General features: G+C 44.9%; 1 protein-coding gene across 1 annotated transcript; it reads right to left on the bottom strand.

The window, feature by feature from the left end:
* Positions 1–1,013: 1,013 nt before the first annotated feature.
* On the bottom strand, positions 1,014–15,961 carry LOC121290075 (E3 ubiquitin-protein ligase MARCHF5-like). The gene is made up of 6 exons (XM_041210231.1): positions 15,805–15,961; positions 14,360–14,562; positions 13,102–13,232; positions 8,712–8,895; positions 7,560–7,726; positions 1,014–3,069 (listed from the first exon to the last, which is right to left on the bottom strand). Exons 1-6 carry the CDS (start codon positions 15,837–15,839, stop codon positions 2,911–2,913), a joined length of 879 nt encoding a protein of 292 aa, XP_041066165.1. The 5' UTR covers positions 15,840–15,961; the 3' UTR covers positions 1,014–2,910.
* Between the last annotated feature and the right edge of the window lie 134 nt (positions 15,962–16,095).

The following is a 16,095-nucleotide window of genomic DNA, read 5'->3' as shown; positions in this document are numbered from 1 at the left end:
CGGAGATGGAGAAAGAAAATTATAAGGTAAACATTAAGAGGAATCAAACTCAGGAGGGGTCTGGACAAAGTAGATACAGAGAAACTGTTGCCACACCTGCAAGGATCGAGAACGAGAAGGCACAGATTTCAAGTGATTGGTATAAGCAGCGAAAGCGACAGGAGGAAAAACTTATTCACTCAGCGAGTGATTAGACTTTGGAATGCACTGCCTGAGAGAGAGTGTGGTGAAGGTAGGTTCAATTGAAGCATTCAGAGGGAAATTAGACTGTTATCTGAAAATGAAGAATGTGTAGGGCTATGGGAGAAGGCGGGAGAATGGCACTAAATGAATCGCTCATTCGGAGAGCCAGTGCAGACACGATGGGCCGATTGGCCTCTCCTGCTCTGTAACACTTCTGTGACAAGCATTTCAAAGGTGGTGCTTTGTAAAGACAGAGGCAGGCAATGTACCACATGTCAAATTAAGCTCTTGGCCATAGACAGAACATGGAGCTTGAAGCTCATCTCATGAGTTGTGCAGCACATTATCAAATTCAAATTAATCTTGCAGCTGGGAGGAGGAAACACAGTTAGGGCAGACGATGCAGAGTCTTTGGTGAGATCCTTGGTGAGTTTGGAGGTTTGATCTCCTTCAGACAAATAGTAAATTAAGCCCAAATGACCACACTGGTCCTGCAAGCCTTGACAGTGAGTAAGATGTCTGGTCACACCATTCCCAAGCTCAGTCTTTTCACTGATCAATTTCCACCTGTGTTCAATTTCCAGCAGAGTGTCACTGGATAATAGACACTTCATCCGTTTCCCATGTCTCAACTCTGGACTGAAGGTTCCACAGATTTATGCTGTTACTGCCACAGGCAATTTTTAGGACCCGATAGGTAATGGTGGGCATTAAACGAAAAGAGTATTTCAGCATCACAAGCTTTGAAAAATCAATATTCACACACCAAAAGATCACTATCATATTAACGTTAAGGAGTGTGGAACAATCCCACCAAACAATAGCCCTGCTGACTTGAAGTTTCCCAAGTTTAATATAAAGAAGACATTGTAACTACAGGGAAGGCAAATTGTACCATTGACATACAGCAACACCAACTTGCTTTTGCTAATAGCACCTCGAGTGTAGTAACATGTCCCACAGTAAAATGAAACAAACTCTGACATTAAGCCACAGAAGATGATATTAAGACAGATGAGCATAAGCTTGGCAAAAGAGGTAGGTTTTAAGCAGCCTTTTAAAAAGAGAAGAGCCAGAGCTGGAGAGGTTTCGGGAATGAATTCCAGAGGGTAGGCCTTTGGCAGCTGAAAGCACAATCACCAAAGGGATATATATGAAAAAGGCCAGAATTGGGAGAAGCACAGATATCTTGGGAGGGTTGTACGTGCACATCTCTCACCTTTGCATAGTTCTATGTCCATTCACTTCCCTGGTGCCATTGCGACAGACCTTCTGGTTCTGTCCCTGCATTCAGCCAGTTTGGGAGCAGAATAGGAGGCTACAGAGAGCATAACAGGCCTGGTCATTCCTCAGACCAAAGAGCAAGCACTCCATTGCTCCTTGTGTCACTCAACAACACTCAGGCTGCCACAACAGCCACAAAATAGCCTGTATTAGGGGATGGGGGTTGGAGGGAGCCTTATGCACAGAAATAAAGCAAAATAAAAGTAATTAGAAGCCTGAAAAGCCAGAGGGTTTAGAAATAGCCCGGATGGCAAGACTCCCTCTGACTGACTAGAATTCACCAGAATGACAATAAAGCAACAATTCAGAGCTGGCATTTTTATTAAATTAAACTTATAGAATCCCTGTTTTTCTTCTCCAGCTTAATTATTCCAAATAGCTTTGCATAAATAGGAAATTAAAATGCAAATTTAAGAGCAATTATGGTGGTTGTCACTGCAGGGAGAAAAGCAAGATCCATTAAAAATAAATTATTTCCTGTGGGTAAAAAAAATCTAATCTAAAATATCCTACTTTTAAATATATATTTATAAAATGAAGTCACTTATTTTGATGTGTTTTTTTTTAGCCACATGCAATGAGCATAGAAAACTCTCTCCGCAGGGCAAAAGCTTGTCAAACTCCGGTTAAACATCGACTTGAACTCATCACTACATTTCTATCCTTCCTTATGGCCTGAAATATTGCAGGATCTGGCAAAAGAATTGTTAGTTATGGGTCTTAACTGATTACTAGTTGTGAGGAAATCACTTGAGACCCCGCACACACCTCACTGTTGGCAAATCTGCTGCTCCTCCTGCACCCCTTTACTGGATGCCCAGCCGTTGGCTTCTCAGTGAGCTGAGATCGAGTGCCATCTCCTCTCTAGCAACAGGCATGAGAATGCTATTGCGAACACAGGTTGTCCCAGCTTTGATACAGCCACTGAAAGGGTGCGAATACAGTACAGCGGTGTGTCCTGTTAAAAAAAAAAATCACCTGTGTTGTGGACGTGCCCAGTCCCCATATGGAAGCTGTACGTGTGTGGCAAATGCAAAACCATAACCTACCATGCCAGGGTGCAACATTCCCTCTCACAAGTCTGAAGCAAGGTACTGCTCGGGATAGTGGCCTCTAGCAAAAAATTACGAGTGGCAGAAGTTTCAAATGTAAAGAAACAAATTAACGAAGCAGTAAAACTCATGACAGAGTAGGATAACAACTGAAAACGAGAGTACATATTCAGTCGAGGTTTTAAAAAAAAAAAAATTTGATGGGAGTTGGATAAGCACAACTGGGGCTGGATTCCAAGCCAGCGCTTGGCTGTCTGGGAATGTGCTGGTGGCCCCAAGTGGGATTACACGAAGTGCCAATTCCAGCGGGCCAGAGAGTAGGAAGAGAAAACAGTCCATCTCAGCACAGCACCTGCTCATATCTCAGCTGATCATTCCCTCTGTCACTGCTTTAGTCACTCCCAGAGTCCTCGTAGCCTGCCTGCAACTCTTCTTGCTCCTCTTCCCGCTCAGGATAGTTTAGAATCCGGCGGTTTGCTTGGATGAGATATTGCTGCTGTCTGAAGTAAACCTTCAAAGCCCCTTTGATAGCAACGAAGGCAATCCCGCCCTAAAAAAAAGGGAGACACAAATTGAAACAGAAAATGCAGAGCAAGCCAATTGGCAAGTGAAATGTACCACAATTGCACCTTTCTGCTCAACTTTCCTTCACTTATAATGGAGCTCCTGAGATCCCAGGCGACCCTCCGCCATCTCAACCAAAATATTCGTGAGAATTAGAGGATTTTACAGCACAGAATGAAGCCATTCAGCCCGCTATGCCTGTGCTGACTCTCGGAACAATCTCTGCACATTCCATTCTGTTGCCTTGCCCAACAGCTTAGGTCATTTTTCTTTCCAAATATTTTTCCACAGCCCCTGTAATAGCCATTATAGGTTCTGCTTCCCGTGCTATTACTGGCCAGACATCCCACATGCGAATAATTTTCACCTTACCTCCCTCTTTATCGCTTTGTTGATAGCTTCCTAGTTACCTACTAACTGATCAGTGAAAACAGTTTCCCTCCCCCTCCATTTGCCTCATCAAAACCACATGAGAATACTGAATTCCTTTCACCCTGGATTGATATTCTGCGGTTGAAGCCGACCTGGATCTTTGAGACACTTTTTAAGCTGATGTAACATTAATTTTTCTTTCATTACTTAAGCAATATACTATTGGGCCAGGAATACAGAGATCCCCAGGAGATGCTAGTTATTGAGGACCATATTCAAATTAACCTTGGATGAACTTAAAACCAGGTTCCACTGCCATCAGAAGGCAAAGAAAACTTAACTTGGCTTTTCCTTATTCTCTGATCCCCAAATCCTCCTAAATGTAGGCACTGAATGGAACAACACCTCACCCCAAGTGGCCATTCCTGGAGAACAGGCTGCATGCATTAGCAGGCTATTTACTGCTAGGTCACTGCAAGTGAGCCCAACCCCTTCCTAACATCCCCACTTTCCAGCAGTAGTCACTTTATTGCAAAGGGGTTGGTGTCTAAGAGAATGAAGTCTAGCTGCAATTAAGTAAGGCTTTGGTTAGAATGCAACTGTTGTACTGATATACTTGCCTCAGAGCCCTGCAACCAAGGCTCACTAGATTGATTACTGGGGTGAAGGGGCTATTCGATAAGGAGAGATGAGTGCAACAAACATGTATTCCCTTAAATTGAGGTGAATTCATTGAAATATATAAAGTGCTTGACAGGATGCTGTAGTGAGAGACTGGTTCCCTTGGTTACAAAGTCTATGTCTTGGAGGCAGTGTCAGGACAAGGGGTTGGATAAGACTCATAGAAGGTGAATCGCCACATTCACAGGATTGTGAATTTTGTCCAGAAGGCTGATCGGGACAATTGTTAAATAGACTCAAGGCAGAGATTGATAAATTTTTGGAAACTAAAGCAATCGAGGGGAGCATGCAGGATAATGGACATGAGCAGAGCATATCAGATCAACCATGAGCATACTGTGTGGTGGTGCAAGTTGAGGGGCTCCGATTGCTTAGGCGCTGTTACTTGAGAGTGACCCATGTGTCCTTTCCCCCACTCCCAGCCTTTGTTACTCACAGGATGAAATGTGGAAAAGCCCATGAAATAGGGACTCAGTTTCCACCTCTCCTTTCTCTGTGCCAGGCCATTACTTGAAGGAGATTTTAAGTGCTGGCACAGTGCATGGGTGCCCTCCCGGTCTGAGTTCAGAGGCGTTTGAGGCACACTGCTGGCATAGCTTGCTTCTTAGTCACAAATGCCAGCAGCAGAACTGTTCAGCAGCTCCATCAACCACTTGTGGTTCTCCCCAGAATATCAGACGCTCGTCGATATAGTGAATATGGACAGTTCTATCAAATCTCCTCTCAACTTTCTCTTCTCTAAGGAGAACAATCCCAGCTTCTCCAATCTATCCATGTAAGAGAACCACATGCTCTCCTTCGCTAATACTATAAGAACTTTGGAATGGAAAATCCAGTTTAAATCATGGTTTAAGGGTTTAACTGAAAGGCCAGGACCTCCTACCTTGTGCAGTTCACTTAGCATAAGCATAGATCGGCGGTGGGGAGATGATGGCGTAGTAGTAATGTCACATAGCAGGTTGTTCTTTCACGACAAGAACTTATTGTGAGTAACAAGTCCAAAGCTAGTCTTTTTCCACAAGTTGGTTTAGTCATAAGGCAGCTCTTCAGTGTAAGATTTCCAAGTATTTCCCACCCCAGAGTTTTAAGTGTATCTATTTATACTCTTTTTCTGGGAGAACCAATACCCATCACCTGTTTAACTAGTAATTGTCTTTAACAATGTAATTGCTATGCAGTATATTTACTGATACATGGATACCAGTAATCTAGAGGACCAGGCTAAGCAGAAAATTCTGGAAAATCTCACCAGCTCCTTCGAAGCAGCTCTGAAGATGAATCATACGGACTCAAAATATTAATTCTGTTTTTCTCTCTCCACAGATGCTTCCTGACCTGAGTTTTTCCAGCATTTTCTTTTTTTTATTTCAGATTTCCAGCATATTCAGTATTTTCACCTCTGCAGACATGGGTTCAAATCCCACCATGGTAACTGGCAGAATTTAAATGCCATCAATAATCGGAAATATAAATTTAGTCTCAGTTGTGGTAACCATGAAACTGTCATCAATTACCAGCTGGTTCACCAATGTCCTTTCAGAAAGGAAATCTGCCATCCTTACTTGGTCTGGCGTACATGTGACTCCAAATCCACAATCATGTGGTTGACTTAACTGCCTAGCTAACCACTCAGTTCAAGGGCAATTAGGAATGGGCAATAAATGCTGGCCTTGCCAGCAAAGGCCACATCCCCTGAAGGAAATTTTTTAAGTGCTCGAGTTGAGCTTGGATGACTCATCCCTGCAATCAGTGAGTCTTTCCTGCACCCTCTCTCATGCCTTCACATCCTTCCTGAAGTGGGGTGCCGAGAGCTGGACAGAATTAAATTTCAACTGAAGCAAATCAGTGGATTCACACAATGGGCCTGCTGCTTTTTCTCCTTAAACTTACAACGTTTAAATTACTCTGTACTGGTCTTTTTTTAAAAAAAAATGAAATTCACAATCTAAAACACTTGCATTCATTTTGTGCCAAATCGCATTCTTCAGGATGAATTCAAGAGCATTCACAGGGAATGTATTACTTTGTTCACGAACACGGCAGCAGAAAGGTGAAATGACCAGCTCATCTATTTTTGGTGGTGTTGGTTATGGAAAGAATGTTGGACAGCAATCGAGAGAATCATGTGCTCTCCTTCCAGTAATACGATGAGATCTCTGGAGTGGAAAATCCAGTTGAAGCCGTGGTTTAAGTTTTGAGCTGAAGGCCAGAACCGCCCGCGTTGCATAAATTTAGATTATGTGTTCAAGTTGGGCTTGGATGACTCACACCAACAGTAAAGATACTACCAAGGTGAGTTCTAAATGCAGTAAATAAATCCAAAGCCTTAAAATTGACCTCAGTCAAGATCACTAGTGAAATCACTAGTGGGTGATTATTTAAAAAAAAACTTATTCATTCAAGGGGTTTGGGTATCTCTGGCCAGGCCAGCATTGATTTTCCCATCCCCAATTGCCTTTGAGGAAGGTGAGCTGCCTTCTTGAACTGTTGTAGTTTATGAGCTGGAGGCACATCCACAGGGCTTTTCTAGGAAGGGAGTTCCAGGATTTTGACATAGTGAAAGAACAGCGATATAGTTCCAAGTCAGATTGATGTGTAGCTTGGAGGTGGTGGTGTTCTCATGTGTCTGCTGCCCTTGTCCTTAGAGATGGTAACGGTCACAGATTAGGAGGGTGCTGCCGAAAAAGCCTTGTTAAGTTCCTGCAGTGCACCTTGCAGATGGTAAACACTGCTGCCATTGTGCATTGGCATTGAAGGGAGTGATTGTTTAAGGTAGTAAATGGGGTGACAATCAAGCAGGCTCCTTTATCCTCTATGTTGTCCAGCTTCTTCAGTGTTGTTGGAACTGCCCTCATCCAGGCAAATGGGGAGTATTCCATCACACTCCTGACTTGTGCCCTTGTAGATGGTGGACAGGCTTTGGGGAGTCAGGAGCTGAGTTACTCATCACAAGATTCCTAGCCTCTGACCTGCTCTTGTAGCCACAGTATTTATATGGCTAGATCAGTTCAGTTTCTGGTCAATGGTAACCCCCCAGGATGTTGATGGTGGGGGATTTAGTGATGGTAATGCCATTGAATGTCATAGGCAGATGGTTAGATTTTCTCTTATTGGAGATGGTCATTGCCTGGCACTTGTGTGCTGTGAATGTCGCTTGCCACTTAATAGCTCAAGCATGAATGTTGTCCAGGTCTTGCTCATACGGACATATTGATTGTAGTTGTTGGAGCAGGAGTTCCTCAGGATGTTGACCAAGGCCCAAACATCTTCAGCTGCTTCATCAATGACCTTTCCTCCATCATAAGATCATAAGCAGGGATGTTTGCTGATGACTGCACAATGGTCCAGATCAATGCCCCAGCAACAGCCAGCAGCTTAGGGACAGGAAGGGAGAAAAATCAGGCAATCAGCACACATACTCACCAAGATAGTTCGCTGCAGGTTGGAGTTCACACCGCTAAATATAAGCTTGCCGACCATGCTGGAGATTGTGGGAAAAACGAGTGCACCACACAGAATGCGAGATACGGACATGTGGTCAGTCTGATGGCTGGTGTCAGCTGGTACACGAGGAATGGGGCATCCAAAACCTGCACAATGGAAAAACATTAACACAATCCGTATGGTGCACAACCTGCAGGAGACGCAGACACACCCACCCATGCTGTGCGTTAGAGAGACAACTGTATTGCTCGTTTCTCAATGTAGCTTTAAACCAGCTAAATATTAAATCTGTCTGGACCTCTGAGGAATCTACTGATTTATCATTTCCAGTCCAAGCTGACACCTTGAGCTGTAGTGCTGTAATAAGAAAGAAGATGAACAATCTCAGCAGAAGGCAGACTCGCAGCACGTGGTTAGAAAATTGAAGCATCCTCAATTGTTATGAACAAATAGAGAGAGTGAGAGGCAGTAAGTGCAAGATTGGAATCGTGAGTGAGACAGATAGAAACAGTCAGGAGAAAAAAACCGAGACAGTCAGAGAAGACAGATCAATAACACCAGTCACAACAACAACAATTGGTATTTATATGGCACCTTTAGGATAATAAAACATCCTAAGATGCTTCATGGGAGGGTTATCAAACAAAATTTGATACAAAGCCACTTAAGCAGGTATTAATGCAGACTGACTGTAAAGATTGATTTTAAGGAGCATCTTAAAAGGGGAAATGAAAGGTAGAGATGTGCAGATGTAATGACAGAGCTTCGGGCTGTAGTAGTGGAAGACACGACCACCAATGATGGAATAATTAAAATCAAGGATCCTCAAGTGGCCAGGACTGGAGGAGTACAGAGATTTCGGAGGTGTCTAGGGCTGGAAGAGGTCACAAGGGGAAGGGCAAGGCAGTGATGAGATTTGAAAATGCGGAAGGAAATTTAATTTTGGTACAATTTAACAATCTTAATCAGAAGGGTCAAAGCACAGCTTCGTGACGGAAACAGGCTTAATTATCTGTTAGTTGATAATGAGAAAGGAGAAGCTGAAAAGGGTCATCTCAAATCTCTTGGCCTGCAGTCCGTGGTGACAGGTCACTGGCAGCAGTGTTACATGGGAAGCGGCTGGGGTCTCACCTGGGAAAATGTTGCTCAGAACCTGTAGCTTGCTGGAGTACTTGCGCCACATGCGAAGCACAAAGTCCTCCCACCGGATCATCTTGGCCAGAATAAGCATCACTGGAATGGTGGGCAGCCCCATAAGCAGGAAGAGCGGGTCTGCCCGTTCCATTAGGTCCAAACCTTTCTTGTGCCCAACAACCTGCAGAGAGATCAAGGCGGACCATGTTACTGAATGGTGTTGTACACTGTTTAAATCGGATGACATAACATAAATGGCACAGAAACAGTTATTTCAGCCGAACCAGCCCGTGCTGGCGTTTGTGCTCCATTCAAGCCTCCTGCCATCCTTCTTGATCTAAATCTACCATAATATCCATCTATGCATCAACCACTGCCTGTGGCAACGAGTTCAATATTCTCAGCACTCAGTGGGTGAAGAAGTTTCTTTTGACTTCCTTATTGGATTTATTGGTGGCAAACTTATATTGATAGCCTTCAGTTATGCTCTTCCCCACAAGATGAAACATTCTCTTGGCTAATGATCATGATGATCAGTGAAATGAACCAGCTCACCTTCCCCTGGAAACCTTCAGTTCTCATCTGAACTCTGAGCAGGAGTGGTATACTTGGCCCGTCAAGCCTGCTCCGGCATTCAATAAGATCATGGCTGATCTGATTGTAACCTCCTGCCTACCCCCTTGTTAATCAAGGATCTTTCTTGTTGTGCCTTAAAAATATTCAAAGCTCTGCTTCCACCGCCTCTTGAGGAACAGCGTTCCAAAGACTAACTACCCTCGAGAGAAAAAAATTTCTCCTCATCTGTCTTAAATGAGCGAGCCCTTATTTCTAAACAGTGACCCCAAATTCTAGATTCTCCCACAAGAGGAATCATCTTCTCCACATCCACTCTGTCAAGACCCCTCAGCATTGACCCCTCGATCAAGTCACCTCTTACTCTTCTAAACTCTAGTAGTAGATACAACCCTAACCTGTCCAACCTTTCCTCATAAGACAACCCACTTAGTCTAGTAAACCTTCTCTGAACTGCTTCTAATGTATTGACAAAAATATATACAAGACCATCTATCTCTCCTTCTCCTGCCAGTGATCCCCATATGCTTCGGAGACTTGGACAATCTACAACGGGTAACTCAAAACACTGGAGGTGTACCATCAGTGGTGCCTTTGCAAGATCCTCTAATTGGTAGCAAGAAATGTGGTCCAACAGCTGCTTTCCTTGCCAAGTCAACATGCACAACTAATCACTCCACCCAGTTCCATTGGGTGGGACACATTGTTTGTATGCCTGACATCAGATTTCCGAAGCAACTGTTCTACTTGGACTTCAGTCATGGCAGGAAGCTGCCAGGGGAAACATTTTAGGAATGATCTCAAAGCATCCCTCAAGAGATCAAACATCCCCACGTACTCATGGGAGTCCTTGGCTTGTGAGCGACCAAATTGGAAATGTTTATTTGGGAAGGCACTAAACACAGGGACACTTCGTCAAGAGCATGCAGAGGCAAAGTCAAGGCATCAGAGAGAGCGCACAAACCTCCAAACACCAAACCTGCCCAGCCCCTCAAGCGCCACCTGTCCTGCATATGGCAATGCAAATTGTGCATTGGACTTATCAGACATTTCAGATCCCATCAAACTGGAGTGGAAGCAAGTCACCCTCGATCCTGAGGGATTGCCGAAGAAGCGGATGATGATGATTATCTGAGCAGAAAAAGGCTGCAGGGTTATGGGACCAGCTGAATTGCTCTTGCAGAGAGCAAGCACGGATACAACAGGTTGAGTAGTGTCCTTCTGTGCTGTAATCATTGTATGATAAACATGCAATCCCTTAATGGCCATAAATATTAGTTAGCTAAAACAAACCTGTCTGAATAACTATGTGATGAGTATCCAAATATCTATTTAACAACTCCAACAATGTAACCCATATCCTATGCCTGAGCACTGTCCTCAAGAGAATTACGAGGGCCCCAACTTTAAATTTCTCATCCTTCTATTTCACTCTGTTCATGGCCTTAGCTCTTCCTATCTCTTGAATTTCCTCCAGCATTACAACTCTTCCTTCCTCTAACTCTGGCCTCATGTGCATTTCCGTCTACTTTCACTTCACCATTGGCAGCCATGCCATCAGCTGTCTAGGATTCACAACTAGGACTTCCTTCTCTACACTGATTTGCCAATCTACCTCCCTCTCCTTTTAACAGCATCCATAAAACTCAACTCCATGACCAAGCTTTTGGCTAACCTTTGAATTATCTCCTCTTCCTTTTGCTCAGCATCAATGTATATATGATGACATCCTACGTGAAGCATGTTACAAGGCACAAAAAGAAAATGGTCATGTCAGCTAGGTATCTCTTTCAGTCACCCAATGTGGCAACAGTGCTCCAGCCATGGAAAAGAATGGTCAAGCTCCATTTACACTTCCCCATCTTCTCAAGGCCAACTACCCTGTTGCCTACCTGAACCCAGTTGACAATTTGGTGTTGTTTTTTCTGCTGTGAGATCTGTCCATTGGGCTGACACCGTCCAAAGCCAAGTCTTGCAGATGGCAGTGGAGGATTTCCTCCCATTAATCTGGATGAGACTCAAACCTAGGTCCCAGAGAGTTTACTGACTCAACCCTCAATCATTGAATTTTAACGTTCACAAACATAAACAGGATTTTTCCTCCCTGTTTCTAGAGCTCAACACGAATGAATCGCGCAAAAATTTATTCAGCATCTCTAACTTTCATTCACTAGAAAGTTTTGATTTCAGCAAGTCATCACTGTGGGGGAAGTGGAAATAATTGCCCGTTTGCTTCTGGACTGCAACCAACTACACAGACAGGACGGTGATATGCGGGTTTCCTGCTTATGTTATGAGGCCAAGAGCAGAGCATATTTGTGCAGCTTTCACATTGTTGTCTGAAAATCAGATAAATCTTCATCATGAATCAGCAATACGACACCGAAATCCTTTTTGAAAAAGAAGTTGGGCTTAAGGCTGCTACATGACTACAGGATGAGTGCAGCTTCCACAACATTCAAGAAGCTTGACACTGTCCAGGACAAAGCAGCCTGCTTGATTGGCACCCCATCCACAAACATTCACTCCTTCCATCACCAAAGCACAGTAGCAGCAGTGTGTACATCTACAAGATGCACTGCTGGAATTCAACAAAGCACCTTAGATAGCAGCTTTCAAACTGATGACCACTACCATCCAGAAGGACAAGAGCAGCAGATAGATGGGAAGACCACCACCTAGAAGTTCTCCTCCAAGTCACTCACCATCCCAAGTTTGAAATATATCACCGTTCCTGCACTGCTGCTAGGTCAAAGTCCTGGAACTCATCCCCTGAAGCACTCTGGGTGTACTTACACCACATGGACTGCAGTGGTTCAAGAAGGCAGCTCACCACCAGCTTCTCAAGGGCAATTAGGGACGGGCAATAAATGCTGGCCCAGCCAGCGAAGCCCACATCCCATGAATGAACAAAAAAAATGCAAACTATGTCAAACTTTGGGCCCCATATCTCAGGAAGGATGTGCTGGCCCTGGACAGGGTCCAGAGGAGGTTCACAAGAATGATCCCAGGAACGAAAGGCTTAACATATGAGGAATGTTTGAGGACTCTGAGTCTATACTCGATGGAGTTTAGAAGGATGAGGGGGGATTTGATTGAAACATACAGAATACTGAAAGGCCTGGATAGAGCGGGCGTGGGGAAGGTGTTTCCATTAGTAGGAGAGAAAAGGACCCGAGAGCACAGCCTCAGAGTAGAGGGAACACCTTTTAAAACAGAGATGAGGAGAAACTTCTTTAGCCAGAGAGTGGTGAATCTATGGAATTCATTGCCACAGAAGGCTGTGGAGGCCAGGTCATTGAGTGTATTTAAGACCGAGATAGATAGATAGGTTCTTGATTGGTATGGGGACCAAAGGTTATGGGGAGAAGGCGGGAGAATGGGGTTAGGAAACTTATCAGCCATGATTGAATGGCGGAGCAGACTCGATGGGCCGAATGGTCTAATTTCTGCTCCTATGTTTTATGGTCTACAAGTGAAATAGGGACATGGTGCTGCAACACCTTAACTAATTGCACAGATAGGAGCAGATTGGCATCACAATCAACATCAATCACCAAGTGGATTTTTCCATAGCCTAGGGGCACCGACATGACCTCCAGTTGCCAGTTTTAACTAGCTTACACAATATGGACCTCTGGGTCCACTCAATGGGTGCCTTTCCCAACTGAGCTATCGGGAAGAAGGCTTCCATGTGGGAAAGGTAGGGTCTTATTTAACAATTATTGATATGAAGTGGGCGGTAGGGTAACAATTCTTGGCTCCGGAGAACAATGACTGATAGATTTGCCAAAACAGGCCAGAAGGTGCCAACCTGCATTACAGTCACTGCTCCGTACGTCACTGCCGACCAGTACACTGTCCCGACCACAATGCTGGCTGCTGCAAAGGGGCTGGCTTTGGACAGAATGCGATCAACTTGATGCAAAGAGTACACAACTGGACCTGAAGAAAAGATTCATATAACCAACATCAGTAAAGAACTTTCAAAAACAGCCATTGCAAACGTACACTATACTCTCGTTTCTTCTTACATGCATCTTTTTTGTTTTAAAAGCAACACTGGTTGTGCTGTTTTTAAACCTTCTTGTGAAGGCTCAAATCCCTCCCCGAGCTTGGACAGAATCAGAGATCTTTCTCTCTTGCTCTTTTTTTCATCTCTTCTTTATTGATGCGACAGTGTTGAGTGCTAGTGCTATTTTCCACTTTCTAGTACCTCCCAAGTCTGAATTCTACAAGCCTCAAGATAACGTTTTCCTTAACAGTTAACATTGTGAAAACATGATTTACGATTGCAATCTCAATCCCTGTCTCATTCATTCCCACACTTGAAGCCCTCCCTCAATCACTTTGCTTCTTCAACTCCCATTCTTGCACTCACACCCAGCTCTCTAAACAAGCTCACCTCTATTAATATCTTCTCCTTTGGCTGTGTCTAGTGCACTATGAAGTGTCTTGGGACACTTATGTCCATAAAAAGGAGCATGTAATGCAAGCTGCTGTTGAATCATTCAAATAGGTAGACTGTCCCTCTATTTAGCATGGTACCCTGTAATGGTCGACAACTTCAACAGTGCACCAGTGCGTTAGTTTAGACCATTCAAACTCTGGGACAGAACTTAAACCCTATCAAGGGGTCTTGAATTACTTCAGTATATTGTACAAGCAATTCAAGATCAGAACAATCAACTGAATTACAAAGATCCCTAGACAGAAACCCTGTCACAGCCTTGCTTTTTGTATATAGTGTTCTGCGCAAGCCATACTGGGAAAATTGTGTTAACACCAAAGTGCCACTTTTAAGTGATAGGGAATGTACTACTCAACTGGTGGCTGCTGATAGGAAAAAGTAACAAAAGTTTGTTAATGTGTACAGTTGAAAGATTGTTTTTCTTTAAGACACATTATGGGAGAGATTCAATGCTTTTGGGTCAACCAGCAAAAATGGCTTCGAGGGAAGGTAGCTTAGCCAATGAAAATTATGAAAACGGCAGATAAATACATAGTGATTGGAAGGATATTTTTTAAAACATTGCAACTTTGCGAGAAAAAGATAAAAGCCTCATACGTACCTAACTTTGGGAAGACTATCAAGTACTCAGTATTGCACTGTGGACATGCCACCCGGCCTGTGCTGTTCCCCTTCTGTTTCTCATCGAGCCATCGTTGTAGGCATGCCTGGTGGATCCATTTTGTGGATCCTTTACATCGACACGGGCTTACCCATTCCGCAGAGCGATCGTCAAGGTCAGTGGCAAAGCAAACCCAACAATTCCTGCCAAAAGTAATCAAGAACAGTACTATCATACACAAGGAAGTACCATATCTCACTGAACAGTAGCACAATCCATAAGAGCTTATAAAATGTATAATTAATTATAAAAAAACCCCCCAGCACTTTGAAGGGAGCGGGGTCGGTTGCCAACTCTGGGTGGGCGTATTCCTGGTATTTTCAATAAACGAACCCACTGCAACCCCCAATAGATCAGCCGAAGAGTCCACCCTCACAGCAGGATCGCTTGCAACAGTGATAAAAACAAAAAAACTGCGGATGCTGGAAATCCAAAACAAAAACAGAATTACCTGGAAAAACTCAGCAGATCTGGCAGCATCGGCGGAGAAGAAAAGAATTGACGTTTCGAGTCCTCATGACCCTTCGACTGAACTGAGTGAATCCAAGAAAGGGGTCAGTAAGAGGGCAGGGGGACTGCGACAGGGGTGGGCGTGGGGAAGGGAGTTGGGTGGAGGGGAGAATGGGAGAGATGAGGGTCAGGGCATAGGGGAGTGAAGGTCAGAGGGGGAAAGGGCATGGGGGCAAAGGTTGAAGGGTCAGTACTAAAAGGAGAAAGCCGGGGTCAGGCCTCAGACCCTCACTCGGGGCTCTCTCCTTTCTTGGATTCACTCAGTTCGGTCGAAGGGTCAAGAGGACTCGAAATGTCAACTCTTTTCTTCTCCGCCGATGCTGCCAGACCTGCTGAGTTTTTCCAGGTAATTCTGTTTTTGTTTTTGCTTGCAACAGTGCTGCCCTGAAGACTAATCTTTCATTCCAGATGGGTTGGCAACCCAAGAATGGGGAGAGGCTGGGGGTGGGTTGGTGGGTGGGGGGAGTACAGCAAGAGAGAGCAGGGAAATGGGATGGATAGGGAAGGGAGTACAAGAGGGCAGAGGTGGGTCAGTAAGAGGGCAGGGGGACTGCGACAGGGGTGGGGGTGAGGAAGGGAGTTGGGTGGAGGGGAGAATGGGAGAGATGAGGGTCAGGGCGTAGGGGAGTGAAGATCAGAGGGGGAAAGGGCATGGGGGCAAAGGGCGAAGGTTGAAGGGTCAGTACTAAAAGGAGAAAGCCGGGCTCAGGCCCCAGACCCTGACTCGGGGCTCTCTCCTTTGCTGATCCCAGGCGCCGGGCAAGCGGTTTAAAGCCGCCGATTCAGGGGAGAGGACACTCGGCCAGACACTATCTCCCCCAGCCCCCATCCCCCAAAGGACCGGGGGAAAGTTCACTCTCTCCTTCTGCACTCACCGCTCCAGGCCGGAGAAGCTCTCTCCCGCCGCCATCCGGCCACCGTCAAAAATCCAGGCCGAGGCTTCAGGCCTGACTCCGCAAGTCCCCAGCTTCGAGAACTCGGAAGCTGATTTGTTGAGCCCGGGGACGGCCGTCCAATCGCAGTGCGGCGATTGATCACGTCCTTTCCTCTATTGGTCTAAGTCGGCCCACCAATCAAAAGGCGGTTTCCGGCCAGAGCTCCACGGCTCTTGGCTCATCTCTTTTACCAATCCCCAGGCGCGACCTCAGCGGCTTTGCGTTTATTGG

The sequence above is a fragment of the Carcharodon carcharias genome, chromosome 17, assembly GCF_017639515.1.
Source record: "Carcharodon carcharias isolate sCarCar2 chromosome 17, sCarCar2.pri, whole genome shotgun sequence".
Lineage (NCBI taxonomy): Eukaryota > Metazoa > Chordata > Chondrichthyes > Lamniformes > Lamnidae > Carcharodon > Carcharodon carcharias.
The sequence above is the reverse complement of the archived record's forward strand: the minus strand, read 5'-3'. Positions and strand labels throughout refer to the sequence as shown.